Raw genomic sequence first — 22,438 nt, forward strand, 5'->3', positions numbered from 1 at the left:
CACACAGTCAAAGGCTTTGGCATAGTCAACAAAGCAGAAATAGATGTTTTTCTGGAACTCTCTTGCTTTTTCAATGATCCAACGGATGTTGGCAATTTAATCTCTGGTTCCTCTGCCTTTTCTAAAACCAACTTGAACATCTGGAAGTTCATGGTTCACGTATTGCTGAAGCCTGGCTTGGAGAAATGTGAGCATTACTTTACTAGCGTGTGAGATGAGTGCAGTTGTTCAGTAGTTTGAGCATTCTTTGGCATTGCCTTTCTTTGGGATTGAAATGAAAACGGACCTTTTCCAGTCCTGTGGCCACTGCCGAGTTTTCCAAATTTGCTGGCATATTGAGTGCAGCACTTTCACACATCTTTCAGGATTTGAAATAGCTCAACTGGAATTCCATCACCTCCACTAGCTTTGTTTGTAGTGATGCTTCCTAAGGCCCACTTGACTTCACATTCCAGGATGTCTGGCTCTAGGTGAGTGATCACACCATCATGATTATCTGGATCGTGAAGATCTGTTTTGTACAGTTCTTCTGTGTATTCTTGCCACTTCTTCTTAGTATCTTCTGCTTCTGTTAGGTCCCTACAATTGCTGTCCTTTATTGAGCCCATCTTTGCATGAAATGTTCCCTTGGTATCTTTAATTTTCTTGAAGAGATCTCTAGTCTTTCCCATCCTATTGTTTTCCTCTATTTCTTTGCATTGATCACTGAGGAAGGCTTTCTTTTCTCTCCTTGCTATTCTTTGGAACTCTGCATTCACATGGGTATATCTTTCCTTTTTTCCTTTACTTTTTGCTTCCCTTCTTTTCACAGCTATTTGTAAGGCCTCCTCAGACAGCCATTTTGCTTTTTGCATTTCTTTTTCTTGGGGATGGTCTTGATTCCTGTTTCCTGTACAATGTCACGAAACTCCGTCCATAGTTCATAGACCTTTAATTACTAAATTCTATATGCTATGACACCCTTCATGGTCTCAGCAGTATCTCTGATATAGTTTCTATTTTTAAAACATCTGTCCTAGCCCATAGACAGTAGGCTATTTGTGGCAGAGATGACTCAGATCCATTCAACATCTTTTCTCCACTCTTACAGAAATATCAATAGATTTAGCTGAGCACATGGTCCCAGTGAAAGACCACATTTCCTAGGCTCCTTTTCAGCTAAAGGAGGAAGTCAGTTATAGGCAGAACTGTGAGCAGAAGGGATGTATACAATATCCAGCTAAGGTCTTCAAAAAGAAAGATGCATGCCTTCCCATTCCCTCTTATGTCCTCTCACTTGCTCAAAGGCAGATGCGGTGGCAGGAGCTGGCCACTATCTCAGATCATTAAGTGAAAGCCAAGTGTTGAAGATGGAGAAGAAGAAGACTGAAGCAGCCTGGATGCCTTGACAGTCTTGTAGAGCAAACCATGCTACCAACTCTGGATCACTTGCCTCCCTGAGACTTTAATGTGAGAGAGAAAGAAATTTCTACCTGGTTTAGGTCTCTCTGTCTGGGGGTCTTCTTGTTAGAGTGGGTTATTATTGATGTGATCAGTGCTTTCTTTCCACTTACTGCTACCCATATTGTTAAGATTAGTTTGCTTTTACTTGGCAGGGATCATGTTTCAGGGCTATTTAAACTGTCCAGCTACATGCCATAATTTTGCTGCTACGAGGCACATGAGGAAAAGGAGGGCTAACTTCCATTAGCATCTTTCAGGTTTCAACTGAAATGTCACCTTCTCAAAGAAGATTTTCTAGACAACCCCATCTAAAGTAAATTCCCCTTAAAAATAAATACCATATGATATCACTTATATGTGAAATCTAAAATATGGCACAAATGAACCTGTCTGCTAAACAGAAACAGACTCACAGACATAGAAATCAGACTTGTGGTTTCAAGGGGAAGGGAGGGGAGGAGAGAGATGGACTGAGAGTTTGGATTTGGCAGATGCAAGCTATTACATTTAGAATGGATAAACAACAAGGTCCTACTGTATAGCATAGGGAATTATATCCAATCTCCTGGGATAACCTAACTGCCATCCCTTAATGACACCCCTACACAGCTTGAAGGGGCATTCCTGGTAGCTCAGCTGGTAAAGAATCCATCTGAGATGCAGGAGACCCTGGTTTGATTCCTGAATTGGGAAGATCCGCCAGAGAAGGGATAGGCTACCCACTCCAGTATTCTTGGTCTTCCCTAGTGGCTCAGCTGGTAAAGAATCTGCTTGCAATGGGGGAGACCTGGGTTCAACCTCTGGGTTGGGAAGATCCCCTGGAGAAGGGAAAGGCTACCCACTCCACTATTCTTGCCTGAAGAATTCCATGGACTGTATAGAGTTGGACATGCCTGAGCAACTTTCATTTCATTTTCCTGGGAAAAATCTGGGAAAATAATTTAAAAAATAATGTATATATGTGTAAAGCTGATACAGCAGAGATTGGCACAACATTGTAAATCAACTATACTTAAGTGAAAAAAAGTAAGTTCCACTGGATTACTGTCTAGCTCAGCCCACTCATTTGTTTCATGGCACTCAGTATTAATACAATTTGTATTTATCTACTTGGTAACCATTTTCCACTTTAGAATAGAAACTCCATGAAGGCAGGGACCATGTCTATTAAAATCCACTGAGTATCTAATATGTATCAAATATTGGCACCTATACATCAAATATGTGGTGAATCTTGAAATCATTAAGAAATTCCTGTTCAGGCTTCACAAGAGTTGTTAGCATCAGGAAACTATGTAGAATATCTTGATAATATTCCAAACAAAAACCTTCTTATCCCAGACTCAAATCCCATAGACCATAAAGAAAAGTTTACATATCTTACTTCATGAAAATGTAGAAGTCCCATATGATAAGAGACAATTTTATGCAAAGAGACAATGCAATTTTCAAAAAGCAAAAGAATGGGGGAAAAATTACAAAGAAAAGTTATAATCAAGGATTATTATCCACAATATGTAAAGAACTTACATGAATCAGTAAGAAAAAGATAACTTCATAGAGAAATAAACAGATGACATATACATCACAGAGAACAAAACAAAGATAAACATAAATGGCCAATAAGCATGTTTTGAAAACTAAAAATGACATCTCCAATAATAGGAAAAGAGCTAAAAAAATTATAGTATATTCACATGACAGAATTTCATGAAGTCATGATTAGAAATGAGATGTATTTTATTGAGTGAAAAAAGCAAGAACAATATGGATATGATCCCATAGATAAGAACACGTACATACATATGCATATATGAAATGTACAGGAAAAAGTCTGAAAGAATGCATCCCAAACTATTCTGTTTTTCGGAGAAGCAGTAGGATTGGGCAGGGAGGTGTGGCTATGTGAAATGAGAATTTTACTTCTTACTCCATAGCTTTTCTAGTGTTGTAAATCTTTTATCATGAGCATACAGTCATCTATTATGAGTGCAATTCTGAAAGAGATTTTCAAACAGCAGAAAATAGATGGGAGCCACTTACAAAACTCTTGATTTTTGGCATCAGTAATAACCAAAATCAAACAGAAAGGATGAGAAGATTTCTGAATCATACAGAAACAGATCTAGGTGACACTCTATGTTACCATACTTTGATTACTCTCTATTTTCCTGGACCTTAAGCTGTAATTTAACTTTAACACAAAATGTGTATAATCATCATATCCTAGGCTCTAACATTAGGGGAGTTTCTTCAGGTGCAAGTAGACCCCATTCTGGGGTTTGATGAAAATATAGGGCATGAAGACAGGAGGCTTGGTGGGCTCTGCTGTCATCTTGAAGCGGAGCAGAATCAAGGCAACGATCACTTTCATCTCAGCCATGGCAAAATTCTGCCCGATGCAGTTCCTGCAGACACCAGGAGAAAGAGAGACTTGAAGAACTGACACTCCTTCTGACTCTTTAATAAGATACTAGAAAAACAAGTCTGATGTTAACAATACATTTTCACATGAAATTCCATACCAGCTTTTGGACTTTGGACTTACCTTGTTCCCTGAAAGAATGTGAGCTGGAAGATTCAAGTTGACTCCCTTCCGAAACAAGGCGGCACTTGGAGCTGCTCACAGAATTGTTCCTCCCCTCCTCACCCCCACCCACCGTGAAGTTCTAATGTATAATAAAACATGATGACCATAGTTGGTAACACACTGTATTGTAGAACTGAAATTTGCTAAGAAAGAAGAACTTAAATGTGCTCTCACACACAAAAAAGGACAGGTATGTGAGCTGAAGAATATGTTAATGAACTACATGGGAAGGAATCTTCTCACAGCATATATCGAATCATCATGATGCATATTTCAAGTGTCTTACAATTTAAGATTCTAATATAAAGATGAAATAAAAGATGAAATAACTGTTTTTCTGAAAAAGAATCATCTCATCTTTATTGGGAGTGAACCTGCATCGAACCCGTGAGCAACAGCCTGCCTTGCTGTTTAGCCTTCTGAGCCATGGCTGTATAGGATGCCATAGCAAAGGGTGTTGCTCTTCGTGAAACTAATTGACCCTTTCAGTGGCTCAAACAGGCACTAAGATCTGCCTCATGGTCAGGTGAGAAGATAAGTTTCTATAGAAGAACTTATAGAGCTGGGGGGCTGAAGAGAGAAGGCTGTTCCCAAGTAAACATTTGTGTGTGTTTTTAAAAACTTCAAATAGTCCTCACCTTGGTCCAGTTGAGAATGGTAAGTAGGCATGGGAGTGTCTTTTATTATTTTCCTGGGAAAACCTCAAGGGGTCAAAGACCTGAAATGAGAGGGTAACCCCACGACCATCCCCAAAACACCACCATTAACACATTTCTGAAGCTACTGCTTAGCACTGATCAACAGAAATATCCATGCACCACATATGTAGTTTCAAATGTTCTGGTGTCCACATTTTTACAAGAGGTAATGAATTTTATAAAATAATGTATTTAACAGAAAATCTGATCATTCCAACATGAATTCATATACATAATTACTTCAAGAAAATATTTCCTATTTTTTGTACTACAGCTGCAAAATTTTACTTTCCCAGCACATCTCAGTTCTAACCAGCCACATTTCAAGTGCTCCACACCACATGTGGTTAATGGCTACCAAGAGTGAGATACGACTGAGTGACTGAACGGAACTGCACTAAACCCTGGACAGCACAACTCTAGACCTGCCGACCTTGTCTGGTCTCCCAGGTGATTAGTCTGCTACCCAGACTAGGCAAGAGGAAAGCAGAAATACCATGACTGGTGGTAGTATTTTCACTTTGAAGGTACGAGTGCATCTATTTAGAAGTCAAGCCAAGATGACCTACGTGATCAGTTGTCCAACTTCCCATTACACATAACACGTTTGAAACTAGCAGCATATAAAAAAGGAAGTGTCTGCACACATTGTGTTTGGAGTTTCAAGAGACTCAGGTGTGCTACAAAACTTCTTTTTGCCTCTTCAGATCCTTTCTCCTCCCTTTCCCACCTTGCTCTGGGTTCCAAACTGACCTACGGGCTTTCCTGTTGGGTTTGACCAATAAAAGGCATTGAAAGGAAATCTGGAGAGTGGGACAGTCATACCTCTGGGTCTTCCCAGACGGCAGGGTTGTGGTGGAGACCCCAGATACTGAGAACCACGGTCATTCCTGAGAAAGGAAGGAAATAAAAGAGATTGCAGAAAAAAGAGCAAGTTGTAAGCTCCTTTTATACAGCTCTTCAGTAACACTTTTCTTTTTGCAAGGAAAGACTTAGTTCCTGGCAGAGTTCTGTGGACTGTGATAGCTGATGCCAGCAGTGAAGGACCCATAAAAAGATGGGGTTCGGTGGCATCTTAGTTTTCAAATCAATGATCTATTTAACACCTGATTCTCTCTTAAGGAGCTCTTGGTATCATGTCAAAATGATAGCCTGTGTTTATGTTTTCCGCTATCCCTAGACATTGTTTATATATCTATTTATGGACTATAAAGTATCCAGACACAACAGCTTAGGTACATTTAGGAACAAGATTGTACCTCCACTGTGCAGATCCAACGACAAGTTTCTGTTGGTGCAGGTCATAAAATGGAAGTAGGGAATTTTGGCAAATGTTCATGTAGTATGAGGATTTTTAAAAAGACAGAAGAAACAAAAATAAAATTTAAAAAACAAAAAAGGAAAAAAGACAGAGGTGAGATAATTTGAGGATTATTTGGTTGTCAGAAATGATTTTGGTAAAGTAATTCTAGATCTGTCAACAAAGGGACAGTAAGTGACAGGCTGTTGGTACTGATACAAGCAATCCTGTTGGCTTGATCCTCAGGGCAAGAGTTAATTGAACACTGAAGCAGATTAAGTGGAGGGTGTCTCATGTGATCTCTCTGCCTCCCACTTGCCCTGCTCAGGTACTTGTGTTGTTCTGAAGAGCACTGGGCTCCAGACGTGGAACCTCTGAGCAAGTTCTAGCTCTGCTCAATGCACTTTGGGATCCCCCAAGTGGGTTTTGGCTATGCCAAAAGCATCTGAAAGTGCTCTGTAAACTGCAAAACACATATAAGCGTCTGCTAAGAGCATGTTCCAAGGTGAAAAAGATGAGATAATCTATTGGAAGGCTCTATGTAAACTTTTAAGTGCTGCATACTTACTAGAGTAATATTACTATGATGATGAAGACAAAGACCCTCTCTGGGTCTTCTAGATAAAGATAAAAGTGTTCACCTCCCATGAAGTCTTGCCTGGTCTCAAATGCAGCCAAGCCAGGATTAGCTTAGAAACAATGTCCCATAACAGAAGAAACCCTGAGTTGGGATTCTGGTGATAAAGGTTCTGTTCATAGCTTTGCTTCAAATGACTATGGGCCTTTAGGAAAGTCTCAGAAACCCACATCTGGTCAAGGCATTACCCACTGAGAACTTAACAGGTGCCCAACCCTAAGCCAGCTATCCTGAGGTTTGTCTTTTGACTCTTCCAAGAGTTGAGAATCCCTCTGGTCTTTTTCACTGTGGTCCCCAGGAGTCAGTGGTCTTTAGAAACTGCTTAGGAAAAGAATGCAAAGACCTGCAGGCAAAGAGCGTCCATCTGGAAAGGTCATGGGCTTGGTGAGCTCTCTGGAAGTGGCCACAGCTGGAGGTGCCAAGCGGAGTGACTCCTTAATGCACATTGTGGTGTATGACATCTCACTCAGTTGGTCCCTGTGAGTACAAGAGAGGGAACACAGGGAACTCAGACTCCATATTCAGTTTGTAAATACTGACATATTTTTCTATTCAACCTTTGCTCCTGGTCAAAGTTCTTTTACCCATTGGTTTCTGTAACAGAATGTTAAAAAGGAACACTTTCTGCCTCAGGATCAGCTGAGGTCCCAGAGGACAAGGAACAACACAGGTGCCACACATCCTCACCACGAATGTGGAGAAAAGGGAGGGAACCTCCTACACTGATGGTGGGAATGCAAACTGGCATAGCCACTGTGGCAAACAGTATGGAGGTTCCTCAAAGAACTGAAAACAGAGCCACCATATGATCTTGCAATCTCGCTCCTGGGTATATATCTGGAGAAAACTCTTATTTGAAAAGATATATGCACCCTAGTGTTCATAGCAGCATTATTGACAAGAGCCAAGATATGGAAGCAACCTAAATATCCATGAACAGATGAATGGATAAAGAAGATGTGCTATATATACACAATGGAAAACTGCTCAGTCATAAAAGAATGAAACAATGTCATTTGCAGCAACATGGATGGATTTAGAGATTATCATGCTCAGTGAAGTAAGTCAGAAAGAGAAAGACATATATATATCATTTACATGTGAAATTTAAAACGTGATATAAATGAACTTATTTGCAAAACAGAAACAGACTCACAGTCAAAGAAAACAAATTTATGATTGTGTGTGCTAAGTCGTGTCCCATTCTTTGCGACCCTATGGACTATGACCCAACAGGCTCCTCTGTCCAAGGGATTCTCCAGGCAAGAACACTGCAGTGGGTAGCTGTGCCCACCTCCATGGCATCTTCCTGACACAGGGATCAAACCCGCATCTGTTTACCTTTCCTGCACTGACAGGTGGGTTCTTTACCACTAGCATCATCAAAGAAAACAAAGTTACGGTTACCACAGGGGTTAAGTGAGGGGAAGAATATTAAAAAGTAAAGTCCCTTTGTTGTACACCAGAAACTAACACAACATTATAAATCAACTCTACTTGGAAAAAACCCCAAATATCCTCATAATAAAGTGAAGCACTGAACTACTGGTAAAGGATTTGCTGAGAAGATTTCTGAAAATGTTTTGCAACATTTAGCTCATCATATAAATCAAGGAATGGCTAAGGAATGAAGAGAGGAGGCCTCCAAGTTTTGAGAGGGAAAAAAGATCCTTCCAAAGAACTGCTGGAATGCTGGAGTGCTGTGGAGAATGCTGGAGGGGGGTTCCCTTCATATTTAGCAAAGAGGGGATTAAAGAAGATAACAGTAGATGCTCTGACATGTGCTCCGTAGAGGCTGGGAAGAACAGAACTAATAGGAAAGGCCATGACTCACAACAGACAGAGAGGCAGGGAAAGGAGCAGGGACAAAGCAATAACCCTATAGTGAGTCCTATGGGCCAGTGAACCAGCAAGAGGGAGAGCTTCTGAACCAGCTTGAAGGACACTCGAAGGACAAGAATTTCTTTGCCGCGTGAATCATCATCATAAAGTCCCAGTGAGAGAATCTCTAAAAACCTCATTGAGAGTTAAAGGAAGCACCAAGTTTAAAGGGCAAGATGGCAACAGTACCAGCTGCCTTCTCCTCACCCTTTCTCCCTCCCAGGACCATTTCTAGAAGGGTCAGTGAGCAGAAGCCAACCACAACCGCCTCTTTATTTCCTTGGGCTACAAAATCACTGCAGAGGGTGACTGCAGCCATGAAATTAAAAGACTCTTGCTCCTTGGAAGAAAAGTTATGATCAATGGAGACAGCATATTAAAAAGCAGAGACATTATTTTGCCAACAAAGGTCTGTCTAGTCAAAGCTATGGTTTTTCCAATAGTCATGTATGGATGTGAGAGTAGGACTGTAAAGAAAGCTGAGTGCTGAAGAACTGACACTTTTAAACTATGATGTTGGAGAAGACTTTTAAGAGTCCCTTGAACTGCAAGGAGATCCAACCAGCCCATCCTAAAGGAAATCAGCCTTGAATATTCATTGGAAGGACTGATGCTGAAGCTGAAACTCCAATACTCTAGCCACCTGATGTGAAGAACTGACTCATTGGAAAAGACCCTGATGCTGGGAAAGATGGAAGTCAGGAGGAGAAGGGAATGACAGAGGATGAGATGGTTGGATGGCATCACTGACTCGATGGACATGAGTTTGAGCAAGCTCTGGGAATTGGTGATGGACAGTGAGGCCTGGTGTGCTGCAGTCCATGGAGTCACAAAGAGTCAGACATGACTAAGCAACTGAACTGAATTGAACTGACAACTGATTCACTCACCTCTGGCTTCCAGACCCAGAGAAGTACTGAGCTGAAATACATGGAGATGCTCCAAGTGGATAACAATTCCAAGTTTTTATTATTACACTGGACCAGACAACTTAATCATTGAAATGAGACTGCTCTTGTGATTTAAATGGATGGAAACACTATGAGATTCACTCACAGTTTCACCCCAGTGAGGAGAAGTACTTGCTCACACAAGTTTGAAGTATCAGTGGGAGAAGAGTAAATTTTTTATTTGATCATAGATAGTCAGGTTGGTTCCGTAAAATGACAGTGTACATTTGGTCTTTTTGCTTCAGGTGTTTTTATTTATTTCTCTGATTATTTATTTTGAATGCAGGCTTTGGCCATTCATTAATGTGAAATTTTAATTTTGAACACTTGCCTCCTCGAGCTCGGAATAAGAAGAGGAATTCTGCTTAACCGAGCACTTTTCATACTTAAGAAAGATAATGTTGTCCGTCTCAGTCCTGGTGCAAAAAGTTGAGAGGCCTTTTAACCCAATGCAGAAATAGGTTGACAAGCAGGCAAATGGAGATGCTGAACAACTTTCTAACTTTTTTAGAAATTTGCTCTTTGCAGTGTGGCTTTATTAGAATTATAAATTTTTGGACTGTTCTGTACAAATTTCATTAAATGTAATGAAAGGCCATTTTTTATTCTCTATAATATGGTTGCCATTTCTCTCATTAAAATAAATGGTAGCAAACAGATTCTCTGGAGTTTGTTGTATCACCTGGCAAAGATTTCCTTATAGTTTTCACATTTCACATAGGCCAAACAAGAATAAGAAGGCCAATATTTGAGTTGTGTATATACATCTACCCTAATCGAGGTTAAAATATCTGATTAATATTTGGAAGTGATATACACTGTTTCTAAATTCAGTGAGTGAATGAAAACTTATTAGTCAACACTGCATCTGGTGCTATGTAGATTAGACCTTTGACTTATGGTAGGAAATGACTAGTATTTCATTATAAAAAGTGAGATCTCTGCTATACCTATATCAATTCATATTTTCCTTTACAAATGTTCTAATCGAGCTAACTTTTGCATTTGAAACATGGTGTTTTCCCTCTAGTCACTGGGCTGGGTTGTTAGCATCTCTTTCTTTGACCAACAAAACAAATACAATGGCTGCATTTTCCTGGCAAACAGTATGTCTGACGAGCAAATCTGTAACCTGGGCTTCACTAACAGAAAGATGTGCTCAAAGTCTAGCCAAATGGAGTCGAAGTTTTCCACCTGACTAACTCCTACCCATCGTGTAAGAGGCAGCTTAAATGTCCGATCTCCCAATAAGTCTTCCTGAGCCTCCCATGCCAGATTAGGTTCTGGTCTTCTAAATCTCTGTGGTCACTAATGTGAATCTCTCTCCTTATCCTCACCATGTTATACTGCGATCAACTATATGGGGATCAGACTTCCCTGGTGGTGCTGTGGATAAGCATCTGCCTGCCAACGCAGGGGACACAGGTTTGATCCCTGGTTTAGGAAGATTCCATATGCCATGGATATGGAAGATTTCATAAGCCCATGTGCGTCACAACGACTGAGCCAGTGCTCTAGATCCTGCGAGCAGCAACTACCGAAGTTAGCTCAGCGCAATGGAGAGCATCCCCTGCTCGCTTCTACAGAAAGTCCGTGAATAGCAAAGAAGACCTAGCATAGCCAAAAAGAAAGAAATAAATATTTTTTACAATTAAAAAAAAAAAATATATATATATATATGGGGACCAGTCTTCTGTACTAGAACATGAGCTCATTGAGGGCAGAACCCACATCAAATCTGGCACCTTTTTATAGTGCCTCAGTACCTAAAGCTTCCCCGGTGGCTCAGCTGGTAAAGAATCTGCCTGCAATGTGGGAGACCTGAGTTTGATCGCTGGGCTGGGAAGATCCCCTGGAGAAGAGAATAGCTACCCACGGTATTCTGGCCTGTATAGTCCATGGGGTCACAAAGAGCTGGACACGACTGAGTGACTTTCAGTTGCACTTCCAGCACTTAAATGGTACACACTGTACTTGAGTTTGGCAAATATGGACTGAGAATGTTTGTTGCTTTGTTCTAAGTCCAAAGTCCATCCTGAGAAGTGAACAGGGGATGGGAGAGACCGTCTCAATGAGGCTTAGAAATACAGATGTTCTCTCAGGTCTTTCAGAAACACAGCCTCACTTGAGTCCTACCATTCAAGCTGTGGATGCAAATCTAGGGAGATCATATCCCTATTTCCAAAGCACCAGGGCCTGAGAGAAAGAAAGAAATAGGACCTTTTACACACACACTGACTAAAAAACAATGAAATAGAAAACTTACAGATAAGTGACTATAAAAGAAAAAGGGATAATTTTGGGCCCTCTAGAAAAACAGAACAATAGTAGCCTGCCTCTTCTACATACATATGTATGGATGTACATGAAACACTATGATCACCAAGAGGAAAGAATAAAGCAAAATCCCAGGAGGAAAACAAGGAGGAAATGTTTATGGATGCAGATCTTACCAGGTAATGGAAGACCCATCCCCCAGGATGGCTCTGATCTCCTCCCGGCATCTCTCCTGATGCTCAGGGTGCCGAGCTAGCTGGTAGAGGAGGCAGGAAATGCCTGCTGATACAGAGTCATGCCCTGCCAACATGAATGTGTTTACCTCGGACCAAACGTCTGAATCTGTGAAGCTATCATTTTCAGCCTAGAAAGAATAGTAGAGATATTTTTATGCAGTGTCAGTTTACAGATGTTTGAAGCCCCAATCAAAATAATGGTTTTAGGGGGAAAAACTGGCTATCAAATAAGAGTTTTCATTTTTATTCAGTTTAACAAATATATAGAGTCATGCTTTGTCCAGAGCATAAAGGAGAACCAAAGACAGATAAGAAAAGCAGGCCCCGCAGTGAGTTCCTGCAATCATTTTGTCAGATTTATCCAGACTTTTCAGCATCTCTTCCTCATTGTTTTATCAGCTTAACCTGTGATTCACTTTCCCGTGTTTCCCTGAACTACCATGTATCTTTATGATAATCACCAAATCCTGCTGAATTTGTAAAAAATTTAGTCTTATCTGACTCCCTCTAGTGACAGAATTGTAGAATTCAGTTTTTAATCTCAAACTGTACAGCACCAACCATCAGTTCAAAAGTACTGTTAAATTTAGTTGATCAGTTTTGCTTTTGTCTTCCCACTCATCTAACTACCCACACAATTAACTAGATACATAAGTAGGCTCAGAATTTGAAAGATTTTGGTTTTTGTTTTCTGTCCTCCCTCTCATCTAACTATCCACACAATTAACTAGATACATGAGTAGGCTCAGAATTTGAAAGACTTACCTGAGCAGAAAGGACAATATCCAGTAAGTCCCGGTACTTCCTCTTCTGGGTGTTAGCCTGCTTATTCTCATCCTTGGGAGAATTTCTTCTATCCTTGACTAGCCTGTCTAGGGTAGAATAAATATTCCCCATTGCCAAAGTGACAGAAAAGTCAATCAAAGTAAAATAAATCACACAACAAGCCATGACCCCCGGATAGTTTCAAATCTTGCCTAATTTCCTGAAGTTAGAGTGAGTACATTAATTTAAATAGATTTAATTTGTGCAGGGGGGCTTCCTTGGTGGCTCAGATGTTAAAGAATCCACCTGCAATGCAGGAGACCCAGGTCAGATCCCTGGGTCAGGAAGATCTCCCCTAGAGAAGGGACGGCTACCCACTCCAGTATTCTTGCCTGGAGAATCCCATAGAGGAGCCTGGTGGGCTACAGTCCATGGGGTCACAAAGAGTCAGACATGACTGAGTAATACTTAATTTATGCAGATGTGTATTTTACCATCAAATGACAACTTTTGTTCAAAGTTCCAAAGACAAACGCAACAGACAAAAATATACTTTAACTAAGTAGGCAATATAATTAAAATAATAAAAAAATGTAGGTGCAAGTAACCAATCATTCTTTTCTTTCTCAGTCTAATCTTTCATTTTCATGGAAAAATTATCACATGAAATGGAATGAAAAGAAAAAGACCAGCAAAGAAATGCCAACCTATATATAACTGAAAGGGCTGAAAGGAAAAAAGATATGGAACAGAATGTTTAAAATTATAATCCAAGAAAACTTTCTGGGAATAAGAGAAAAATTAAATCTACATATTAAAGGGTTCATACTATGCCTGGAAAAATTGGAACAGAATAACCAATTCCTATATATATATATATATATATATATATATATATATATATATCTTAATAAAACTACTTGACATTAAAGGCAGAGAAAAGGAAATTCTCAGAGATTCTAGACAAAAATATCAAATGACTTTTAATGATGACAAATTAAGCTAGCATCATACTTCTCAAGAAAAATAAGAAAAACCAAGACAAGGTTAGAGTATTTAGGAAACACTCAAGGAAACAAAGTGTGAGGCAAAATTTTTATCCAGGAAAACGATCCTTCATGGATCAAGTCTACCAAAAAACTGTTAGAAACTTATATGAACTCAGAAAATGCTTTGCTCATGAAGCCCATCTTGAGGAATCGATAGGGGATGAGTTTCATCCAACCAAGAAATTACTGGAAAAACTTTATTAAAATAGCTGAGGTGGGCCTTTCAAAGATTTAATTCTAGATATCAGAATAAAATAAGCATAAAGATGTGGACAAAAGAGTAACACATAAGCATTAAAAGTGAAAATAATGCTACTAAAAATAGGAGGAGTAGGGAGGGAAAAACCTGGCTTAAAACTCAACATCCAAAGAACTAAGATCATGGCATCTGGTCCCATCACTTCATGGCAAACAGATGGGGAAATAATGGAAACAGTGACAGACTTTATTTTCTTGAGCTCCAAAATCAATGCAGATGGTGACCGCAGCCATGAAATTGAAAGACAGTTGTTCCTTGGAAGAAAAGCTATGACAAACCTAGACAGCATGTTAAAAAGCAGGGACATTACTTTGCCAACAAAGGCCCGTATAGTCAAAGCAATGGTTTTTCCAGTAGTCATGTGAGAATTGGACCATAAAGAAGGCTGTGTGCCAAGGAATTGGTACGTTTTAACTCTGGTGTTGGAGAAGACTCTTGAGAGTCCCTTGGACTGCAAGGAAATTAAACTATTCAATCCTAAAGGAAATTAATCCTGAATATTCACTGGAACGACTGATGCTGAAGCTGAAGCTCCAATACTTTGGCCACCTGATGCAAAGAGCCAACTCATTAGAAAAGACCCTGATGCTAGGAAAGACTGAAGGCAAGAGGAGAAGGGATGACAGAGGACAAGATGGTTGGATGGCATCACCGACTCAAAGCACATGAGTCTGAGCAAGTTCAGGGGCATAGTGAAGGACAGGGAAGCCTGGTGTGCTGGAGTCCTTGGAGTCCATGTGTAAAGAATCGGACAAGACTGAGTGACCGAGCAACAAATATCAACAATCACTTTAAACATCAAAGGTTTACTACACCAATTAAAAGACAAAGAAGGTCAGAATGCACCTAAAAAACAAGATCCAACTGCATGTTGTCTACAAGCCCACCTTAAATACAAAAAGATATACATAGATTAAAAGTAAAAGGATAGAGAAAGATATACCATGCTAACTAATCAAAAGAAAGCTGGAGAAGCAATATTAGCTTCAAATGGAAGAGATTTCAGAGAAAAGAAAATATTAGGGATAAAGAAGAACATTACATAATGATAAAGGGGTCAATTATCCAAGAAGACAATGATCTTTAATGTGCATGTGCCTAACAAAGAGTCTCGAAATGCATGAGGCAAAAAGTAATAGGACTCAAGAAGAAATAAATAAATCTACTATCATAGTTGGAGACTTCAATATCCCTCTATCATAATGGACAGATCCAGCAGGTAGAAAACAAGCAAGGATATAGTTGAACTGAACAATATCATCAGTCAACTGGATCTATTTGACAACTATAGAATATCTCATTCAACATGAGAACACTGACCAACATAGACCATATTTGGGGCCATAAACCATAATCTAGACTTTAAAAAATAGAACTCATAGGATGTATGCTTTCAAACCACAGTGAAATAGAAATCAGTAATGGAAAGATAATGGGAAAACTCCAAATTATTTGGCAAGTAAACCACACACTTCTAAATAACACACGAGTCATAGAAGTAGTCTCAAGAGAAACTTAAAAAATATTTTGAATTAATGAAAATTCAAATACAACTAATCAAAATTGTGAGATGCAGTGAAAGCAGTGCTTAAAGGGAAATGTATAGCATTAAAAGAATTATCAGAAAAGAAGAAAGATCTAAAATCAATAATCTAAGCTTCTCCCTTGGGAAACAAAAAAAGAAGAAAAAAATTAAGTCCAAATTAACTAAAGGAAAAGAAATAATAAAAATCTGAGTAGAGAGCAATAAAACTGAAATAAGAAATAGAGACAAAATCAATGAAACCAAAAGTTGGTTCTTAGAAAAGATGAATAAAGTTGATAAATCTCTAGCCAGGTTAACTAAGGAAAAGAGAAAAGATAAAATTGCTACTATGAGATATAAGAGGAGCCATCACTTCTGATCCTATGGATATTAAAAAGAGAATAAAGAAATATTATGAAAAACTCCATGCTTACAAATTGATAACCTGGTTGAAATGGGTCAATTTCCTGAAAGACACAATCCGCCAAAAGTCAAAAGAGAAATAGCTAATCTGAATAGACCTTTGTCTATAAAACAGTTTGAGTCAGTAATTAATAACCTTCCAAACCAGAACAGACCAGACCTAGTTGATTTCCTTGGTGATTTCTACCAAACATTTAGGAAAGAAATCCTGCCAATTCTCTACAATCTCTTCCAGAAAAATAGAAGCAGAGGGAGTACTTCTTGACTTATTTTATGACACCAGCCATTATTCTCACTCCTAAACTGAGACAGGCCTGGGAACTAGGACCCTTTGCTGCAGGGCTGAAAAGCTTGTACCTGGACACATCTTTTCTCAAGCTACCATATATGAAGAAACTATATGGGACTAAAAATTATTGTGTGCATGTGCAGTTAGGGCAAACTCTGAACCAAAAGATATAAAAAAGAAAAAACAAAACCAAAACTCACCTGCCGTTTTTGAAGGACCTGGAGCAAAAACTGGGTGTCAGGAGAAAAAGCAGGGTGCTCTGCAGAGCCCCCTGCACTCAACAACACAAAAGATGGGCAAACCACCTAAACCACCCTTCCAGCCAGACCTCTGGACACACTCCTATCGTCATCCCATGTAAGAAACAAGCTCAGCCACCTGCCTTGGGGACCAAGCAAGGGAGCTTGTCACTTGTTTCTGCTCCCTCCGGGAGCCCCAGTGAAGACTTGACTGAATTTCTTGTCTGGCTTCTAGTCAATTTCTATTGCTTGGGGAAGACCAAGAACCCCAGTGGGTATGAAAACCAAATAAAGACATTACAATAAAGGGAACATTTTGGAGGATAATTTGGTGGATTCTTACAAAACTAAACTTATCCTTGCCATTCCATATCTAATCATCCTCCTTGGTATTTACCCAAAGGAGCTGAAAACTTAAGTTCACACAAAAACCTGTGCACAAATGTTTATAGAAGCTTTATTCAAAATTGTCGAAACTTTGCTTTTTGTAAGCAACTAAGATGTCCTTTAATAGGTAAACAAACTGTGATACACTCATAAGTGAAAGTGAAAGTCGCTCAGTCGTGTCCACCTCTTTGCGACCCCATGGACTTTACAGTCCATGGAATTCTCCAGGCCAGAATACTGGAGTGGGTAGCCCTTCCCTTCTCCAGGGATCTTCCCAACCCAAGGATCGAACCCAGATCTCTCGCATTGCAGGTGGATTCTGTACCAGCTGAGCCACAAGGGAAGCCCTCACACAATAAAATATAATTGAACAATAAAAATAAATGCACTATCAAGCCATGAAAATACATGGAAGAACTTTAAATGCATATTGCTAAGTGAAAGAAACCAATCTAAAAAGGTTACATACAGTGTGATTCCAGTTAATGACACGAAAGAGGCTAAACTATAGAGACAGTAAAAAAATTAGTGGTTGCCAGGGGTGTGGCACAAAGAAAGGAGGGCTAAGTAGGTGGAGCACAGGGGAATTTTAAGGGCAGTGAAACTCTGCTGTATGATACTGTAATGGTGGAAACATATCATTACATATTTGTCAAAATCCAGAGAGTGTACACATAAAGAGTGAACCCTAAACTATGGACTTTAGTTAATAATAAGGGGCTCAAGAGGGCTTCCCTGGTGGCCCAGTGGTTCAGAATCTGCCTTGCAACACAGGGGACACCACTGGTCCAGAAAAATCCCACATGCCAGAGGCCAGCTAAGCCCACGTGCTACAACCGCTGGCCCTGTGCTCTGGACACCACCAGCCACAACTACAGAGCCTAAGTGCCGCAACTACTGAAGCCCATGTGCCTAGACCTTGTGCTTCTCAACCAGAGAAGGCACTGCAATGAGAAGCCCACGGAGCACAAGTAGAGAGTAGCCCCTGCTGGCCACAACTAGAGAAAGCCCATGTGCAGCCGTGAAGACTCAGTGCAGCCAAACATAAATAAATATGTATGTAAAATAATAATGGCTCACCGGTTATAAGAAATACACCATAGTTATGCAAGATGTTAATGAGGGAAAGTATGTATATAGGGGTGGTGAAGAAGTAGCAATATTGGGAACTCTGTGCTTTCCGCTCAATTTTTCTATAAGCCTAAAACCCCCTGAAAACTACCTTATTAATTAAAAAAACATACTACAAAGTCTCTTTAATTGATTCAGTGTGATTTAGCACACAGATAGACCAACGGATAGAAAAGAAAGTGAAGAAATAGGTCCAAGTACATTAGAATATGATAAAAGTGGTTACCTCAAACTGACTGGAAAAGATGGAACTTTTTAATAAATGGTAATGGGACAATTGGATAATCATTTGGAAATATTAGAGCAACTCTATCAAGAGTCCTACTATCATCAAGTGGGTATATGTCAGGGATGCAGCTAAACATCTTACAATGCGCTGGACAGCGTCTCACTGTCTGGATAACAAAGACTTAGCTAGCCCCAAATGTCATTAGTGCCATAGTTGAGGTATTCTGGAATAGGGGAAGGCTTTTGACTATCACTCAAAATCTAGACGCAGTAAAAGAAAATATGAATAAATTTGACTAATTGAAAAATTTGAAATTTGAAAAGTTTTTATTTTTGACCAATTTAACATTTAATTTCCCCCTAAGGTTCTGCATTTTGTTTTTTCATCATAATTATGCAATAGCAAGAGAACGTGAATAATCTTTTTCACTAAGTTCTGTGTAGATGCCTCCAAATCCACTCCTGTTTCCTCCAATATTAAATATTAATATTTTTGGTGTGGGCCATGATACAAACAAGTTTGATAACTACTGCTATAAAGAAAGCCCATTTGTATATTAGATGATTTCTAATCTGCTTATCTGTATGTCCTTATAATATCTATATTTGTGTGTGTCCATATGTATGCATGTGTAGGTGTGTGCTGCAAGTTTCTTGGAACAAATATATTTTATATTTAACATTTATTCAGTTCCAGGCACTGTCTTAAGTGCTTTACATATATTAACATATTTAATCATCATCACAAAACAATGAGATAGATTTTTTTTTTTTCAGTCTTCATTTTACAGATAACCCTGAGACAGAGCAGTAACTTGCCCAAAGTCATACTGCTACTCAGTGGTGGAGCTGAGGAAGGATTAATTAATGGCCTGATAAATATTCTCTCTTTTGGTGTTCATGAAAAGTAGTGTTGAATGGCTTAAAAACTTCATCGATTTCAACTTTTACGTTTATGTTTTGCTAAAACTATTTATTTTCGAATGAAGCTTCTTTTATTTTTTTATTGGGGTAAGAATGCTTAACAAGATCTCCCTACTTTAAGTGCACAATATTGTTCACTAGAGGTACCGTTGTACAGCAGATCTTTAGAACTTATTCATCGTGCATAACTGCTTTATACCCATTGGACAGGCCCCCAGGGGGTCCTTTCTTCGGACATATGTCCATGTTTACTCTCTTCCTCCATTTATTCCTATGTTGCCTGAATATTTTTAGCCTGCCATTACTATGACAATCACTATGCAAAAAGCCATGCCATGTATGCCATAAAGTGTTAAGTGCCCACTTGCTACGTTACCTTTGTATTAATAAAAACTGCATATAATAAAGATGGTGTCATATATAGAAAGGGCTTCTCTTGTGGCTGGTAAAGAATCCGCCCACAATGTGGGAGACCTGGGTTCAATCCCTGAGTTGGGAAGATCCCCTGGAGAAAGGAAAGGCTACCCACTCCAGTATTCTGGCCTGGAGAATTCCATGGACTGTATAGTCCGTGAGGTCGCAAAGAGTCGGACACGACCGAGTGACTTTCACTTTCATCTATGTAGAAAAATTCAGGTAAGACTATTACTGTGGATGTAGCACACTCTTGTACACGAATTGTTTCATTTCAGCAGTGTTCCTATAAAACCTCCATTAAGACAGAATTCTTTCTCTTTTCACACTGAGAACTGTTCCTCTAGAGAGATACAATACAACTATGACAGTGTATGGACTTGGACAATCCAAACTCAAGAAATACCTGTATGCTGATGCAACATCTTGTTTACCTCCCGCAAGCGGTGGCCCAGAGGGCTTAATTTGAAAATTAGGTCATAGTGATAAAAGAAATTGTACACGCGTTGCATAAGGATATTGCTGCCATCACTTGTGGCTTTTACATAATCTTCATGGGAGCTAGAAGAGAGAGTGGAGAAAATATGTCAGTAAATGACTTAGATAATGCGAACGAGGCTTTTTTTTTCCCCTTCCTGTAACTGACCCGTCTGTTTGGCAGTTGGTTTCCCAGCTGAAAATACATTTCATGAGTACGTCCAGGGTCATCAAGTCGATGTGCTCATAGATATCCATAAGTGTATCCTGAGAGCCACAAATCTTCTCCCACTTATCCTGGCACAGGAAGTCAAGATCAACATCATCATCATCAAAATGCTTTTATCTGAAGGCTTCTCCCTGACGCTTCTCTTACCATGTGACAGAGACAATTCTGACTTAGCAGGGGTCGAAGGTCATATAGGTAAATGTTAACCTGAAATAGCTGCCCCTTATTTCTCCAGTAAAATGGGTTTATTTACGCACAGCAAAAAACTGAAACTCACGACATGCAATCATGGTGCGTGCGTGCTCAGTTGTGGCCAACTCTTTGTGACCCCATGGGCTGTAGCCCACCAGGCTCCTCTGTCCATGAGATTTCCCATGCAAGAATACTGGAGTGGGTTGCCATTTCCTCCTCCAGGGGATCTTCCTGACTTCAGGGATCAAACCCGTGTCTCCTGCATCTCTTGCATTGCAGGTGGATTCTTCACCACTGAGTCCCCTGGGCAAGTCAGGAGAACTAAGGACAGGAACAGTTATAGAGGAGAAGGGGGAGTTGGGGGGAGCTGTTATAAACAAAGAGTCCATTGAAGGAAACTGGGAAATTAGAGTGCAGTGGTTTTTCATTGTCCAAGTTGTGATAGTCTCATTAACCAGGCTGTTGTGGGTAAGGAGAAATTCTTCTTTTCTTTTGCTGGAGGGTAAAGTAGTAGCCTTCTTCCTGTTGGACATGCAGAGGTAGGTTTCTTCCGATTGGGTCTGCAATTGACCTCTAGTGGTAGGATGTGAGAGCTCCCCTTTCTGGCCTCCTGACTCCTTTTTAAATGAGATTTCTGTTTACTAATTTTCACATAAATAAGCCAAGTGCTTACTTGGCATGAGGAAGGGAAAAACGCACCCAGCCAAATGAGAAAAAGCATGGAACAAACCAGGTATCTGGTAAATGGCTGAGGTAACTATCTTTGGCCTTCCAATTATTATCACCACTCTTGTTTTAGAACAGATCAGGGTTCCAGTAAAAGAGATCATCTCACACAAGACCCATAATAACAAGGGTTCTCCCCAGGGCTTCCTCCTTCTTCAGTCCCCAGATTGCAAGATACCTCACCTATCACTACTCTTAACCATTATAGCTACACTTAACAATAAACTAGGAATTAAAAATAAATTTTTTGGATTTAGAAGTGGGGAACAGAGGTAAGCAGTGAATAGGAGCAGCTGCTGGGAGGTGGCTCTCAGCCAAGCACTGCCTGTGTTCACTCTACTTCTGCCCCCAAATGACCCACTTCCACTACCCAAGATGTTTATGCCTTAAACTGTCTCAGAGTTCCCTGCTGAAAATGTATTCATGATAATAAGCATTCTTTGTGTAAAAAACACAAATAAATCTACATGTTTTAAGTTTAGATCAAGCTCGATTTGTTGAGCACCCATGCCTACAGCTGGGTGCTAAGGATTTGGAGGCCACAGAAAAAAAGGCAAAGAAATTTAAAAAAATCTTTTACCCAAGTGTCAATTGTTTAGTCAGTTGCTTTCATCCTGAGGGCTTCCCAGGTGGCACTAGTGGTAAAGAATCCACCTGCCAATGCAGGAGATGCAAGAGACACGGGTTGGATCCCTGGGGTGGGAAGACTCACTGCAGTAGGAAATGGCGACCCATTCCAGGATTCTTACCTGGAAAAGTCCACGGACAGAGAAGCCTGGAGGGCTAGAGTCCAGGGGGCTGCAAAGAGTCAGACATGACTGAGGATCATGTAAGTTTTACTGAGTACAAAAACTGAGCTTGCTAATACAATATTGTTAATCAATTATATTTCAATGAGAATTCTATAAAAATAAATAAAAGAAGATGAAAGCTACAGGAATACCGAAAAAAGGGAGTCTAGAAGAAATGAGAACAAAAGAGGCTCTCCGGAGATACTTTGCAACAATTCAGCAGGGGAGGGGCTGTAAGAGGAGTCTTGGGGAAATATGCAACTGAGAAGCAAGAAAGATAGAAATGGTTCATCAAACTGTTGATAAACTCAAATATCACCACAGGCTGATTTGCAATTGTGCATAAAACTGCACAGCACCAGACTTAGAAAGCATGCC

At 39.8% G+C, this 22,438-nt stretch overlaps 1 protein-coding gene across 1 annotated transcript in view; it reads right to left on the reverse strand.

The window, feature by feature from the left end:
• Positions 1 to 3,232: 3,232 nt before the first annotated feature.
• Positions 3,233 to 22,438, reverse strand: part of LOC133040322 (cytochrome P450 4X1-like) — a 42,593-nt gene continuing 23,387 nt past the window's right edge. Inside the window, exons 5-12 of the mRNA XM_061120047.1 lie at positions 20,292 to 20,419; positions 20,052 to 20,206; positions 12,778 to 12,884; positions 11,953 to 12,140; positions 7,012 to 7,145; positions 5,557 to 5,621; positions 4,672 to 4,751; positions 3,233 to 3,851 (exon numbers count right to left, since the gene is read on the reverse strand). Of these exons, the coding sequence (XP_060976030.1) occupies positions 3,683 to 3,851; positions 4,672 to 4,751; positions 5,557 to 5,621; positions 7,012 to 7,145; positions 11,953 to 12,140; positions 12,778 to 12,884; positions 20,052 to 20,206; positions 20,292 to 20,419 (1,026 nt within the window). The 3' untranslated portion in view covers positions 3,233 to 3,682. The remainder of the gene's footprint in view (positions 3,852 to 4,671; positions 4,752 to 5,556; positions 5,622 to 7,011; positions 7,146 to 11,952; positions 12,141 to 12,777; positions 12,885 to 20,051; positions 20,207 to 20,291; positions 20,420 to 22,438) is intronic.

This window comes from Dama dama, chromosome 20 (assembly GCF_033118175.1).
Source record: "Dama dama isolate Ldn47 chromosome 20, ASM3311817v1, whole genome shotgun sequence".
NCBI lineage: Eukaryota > Metazoa > Chordata > Mammalia > Artiodactyla > Cervidae > Dama > Dama dama.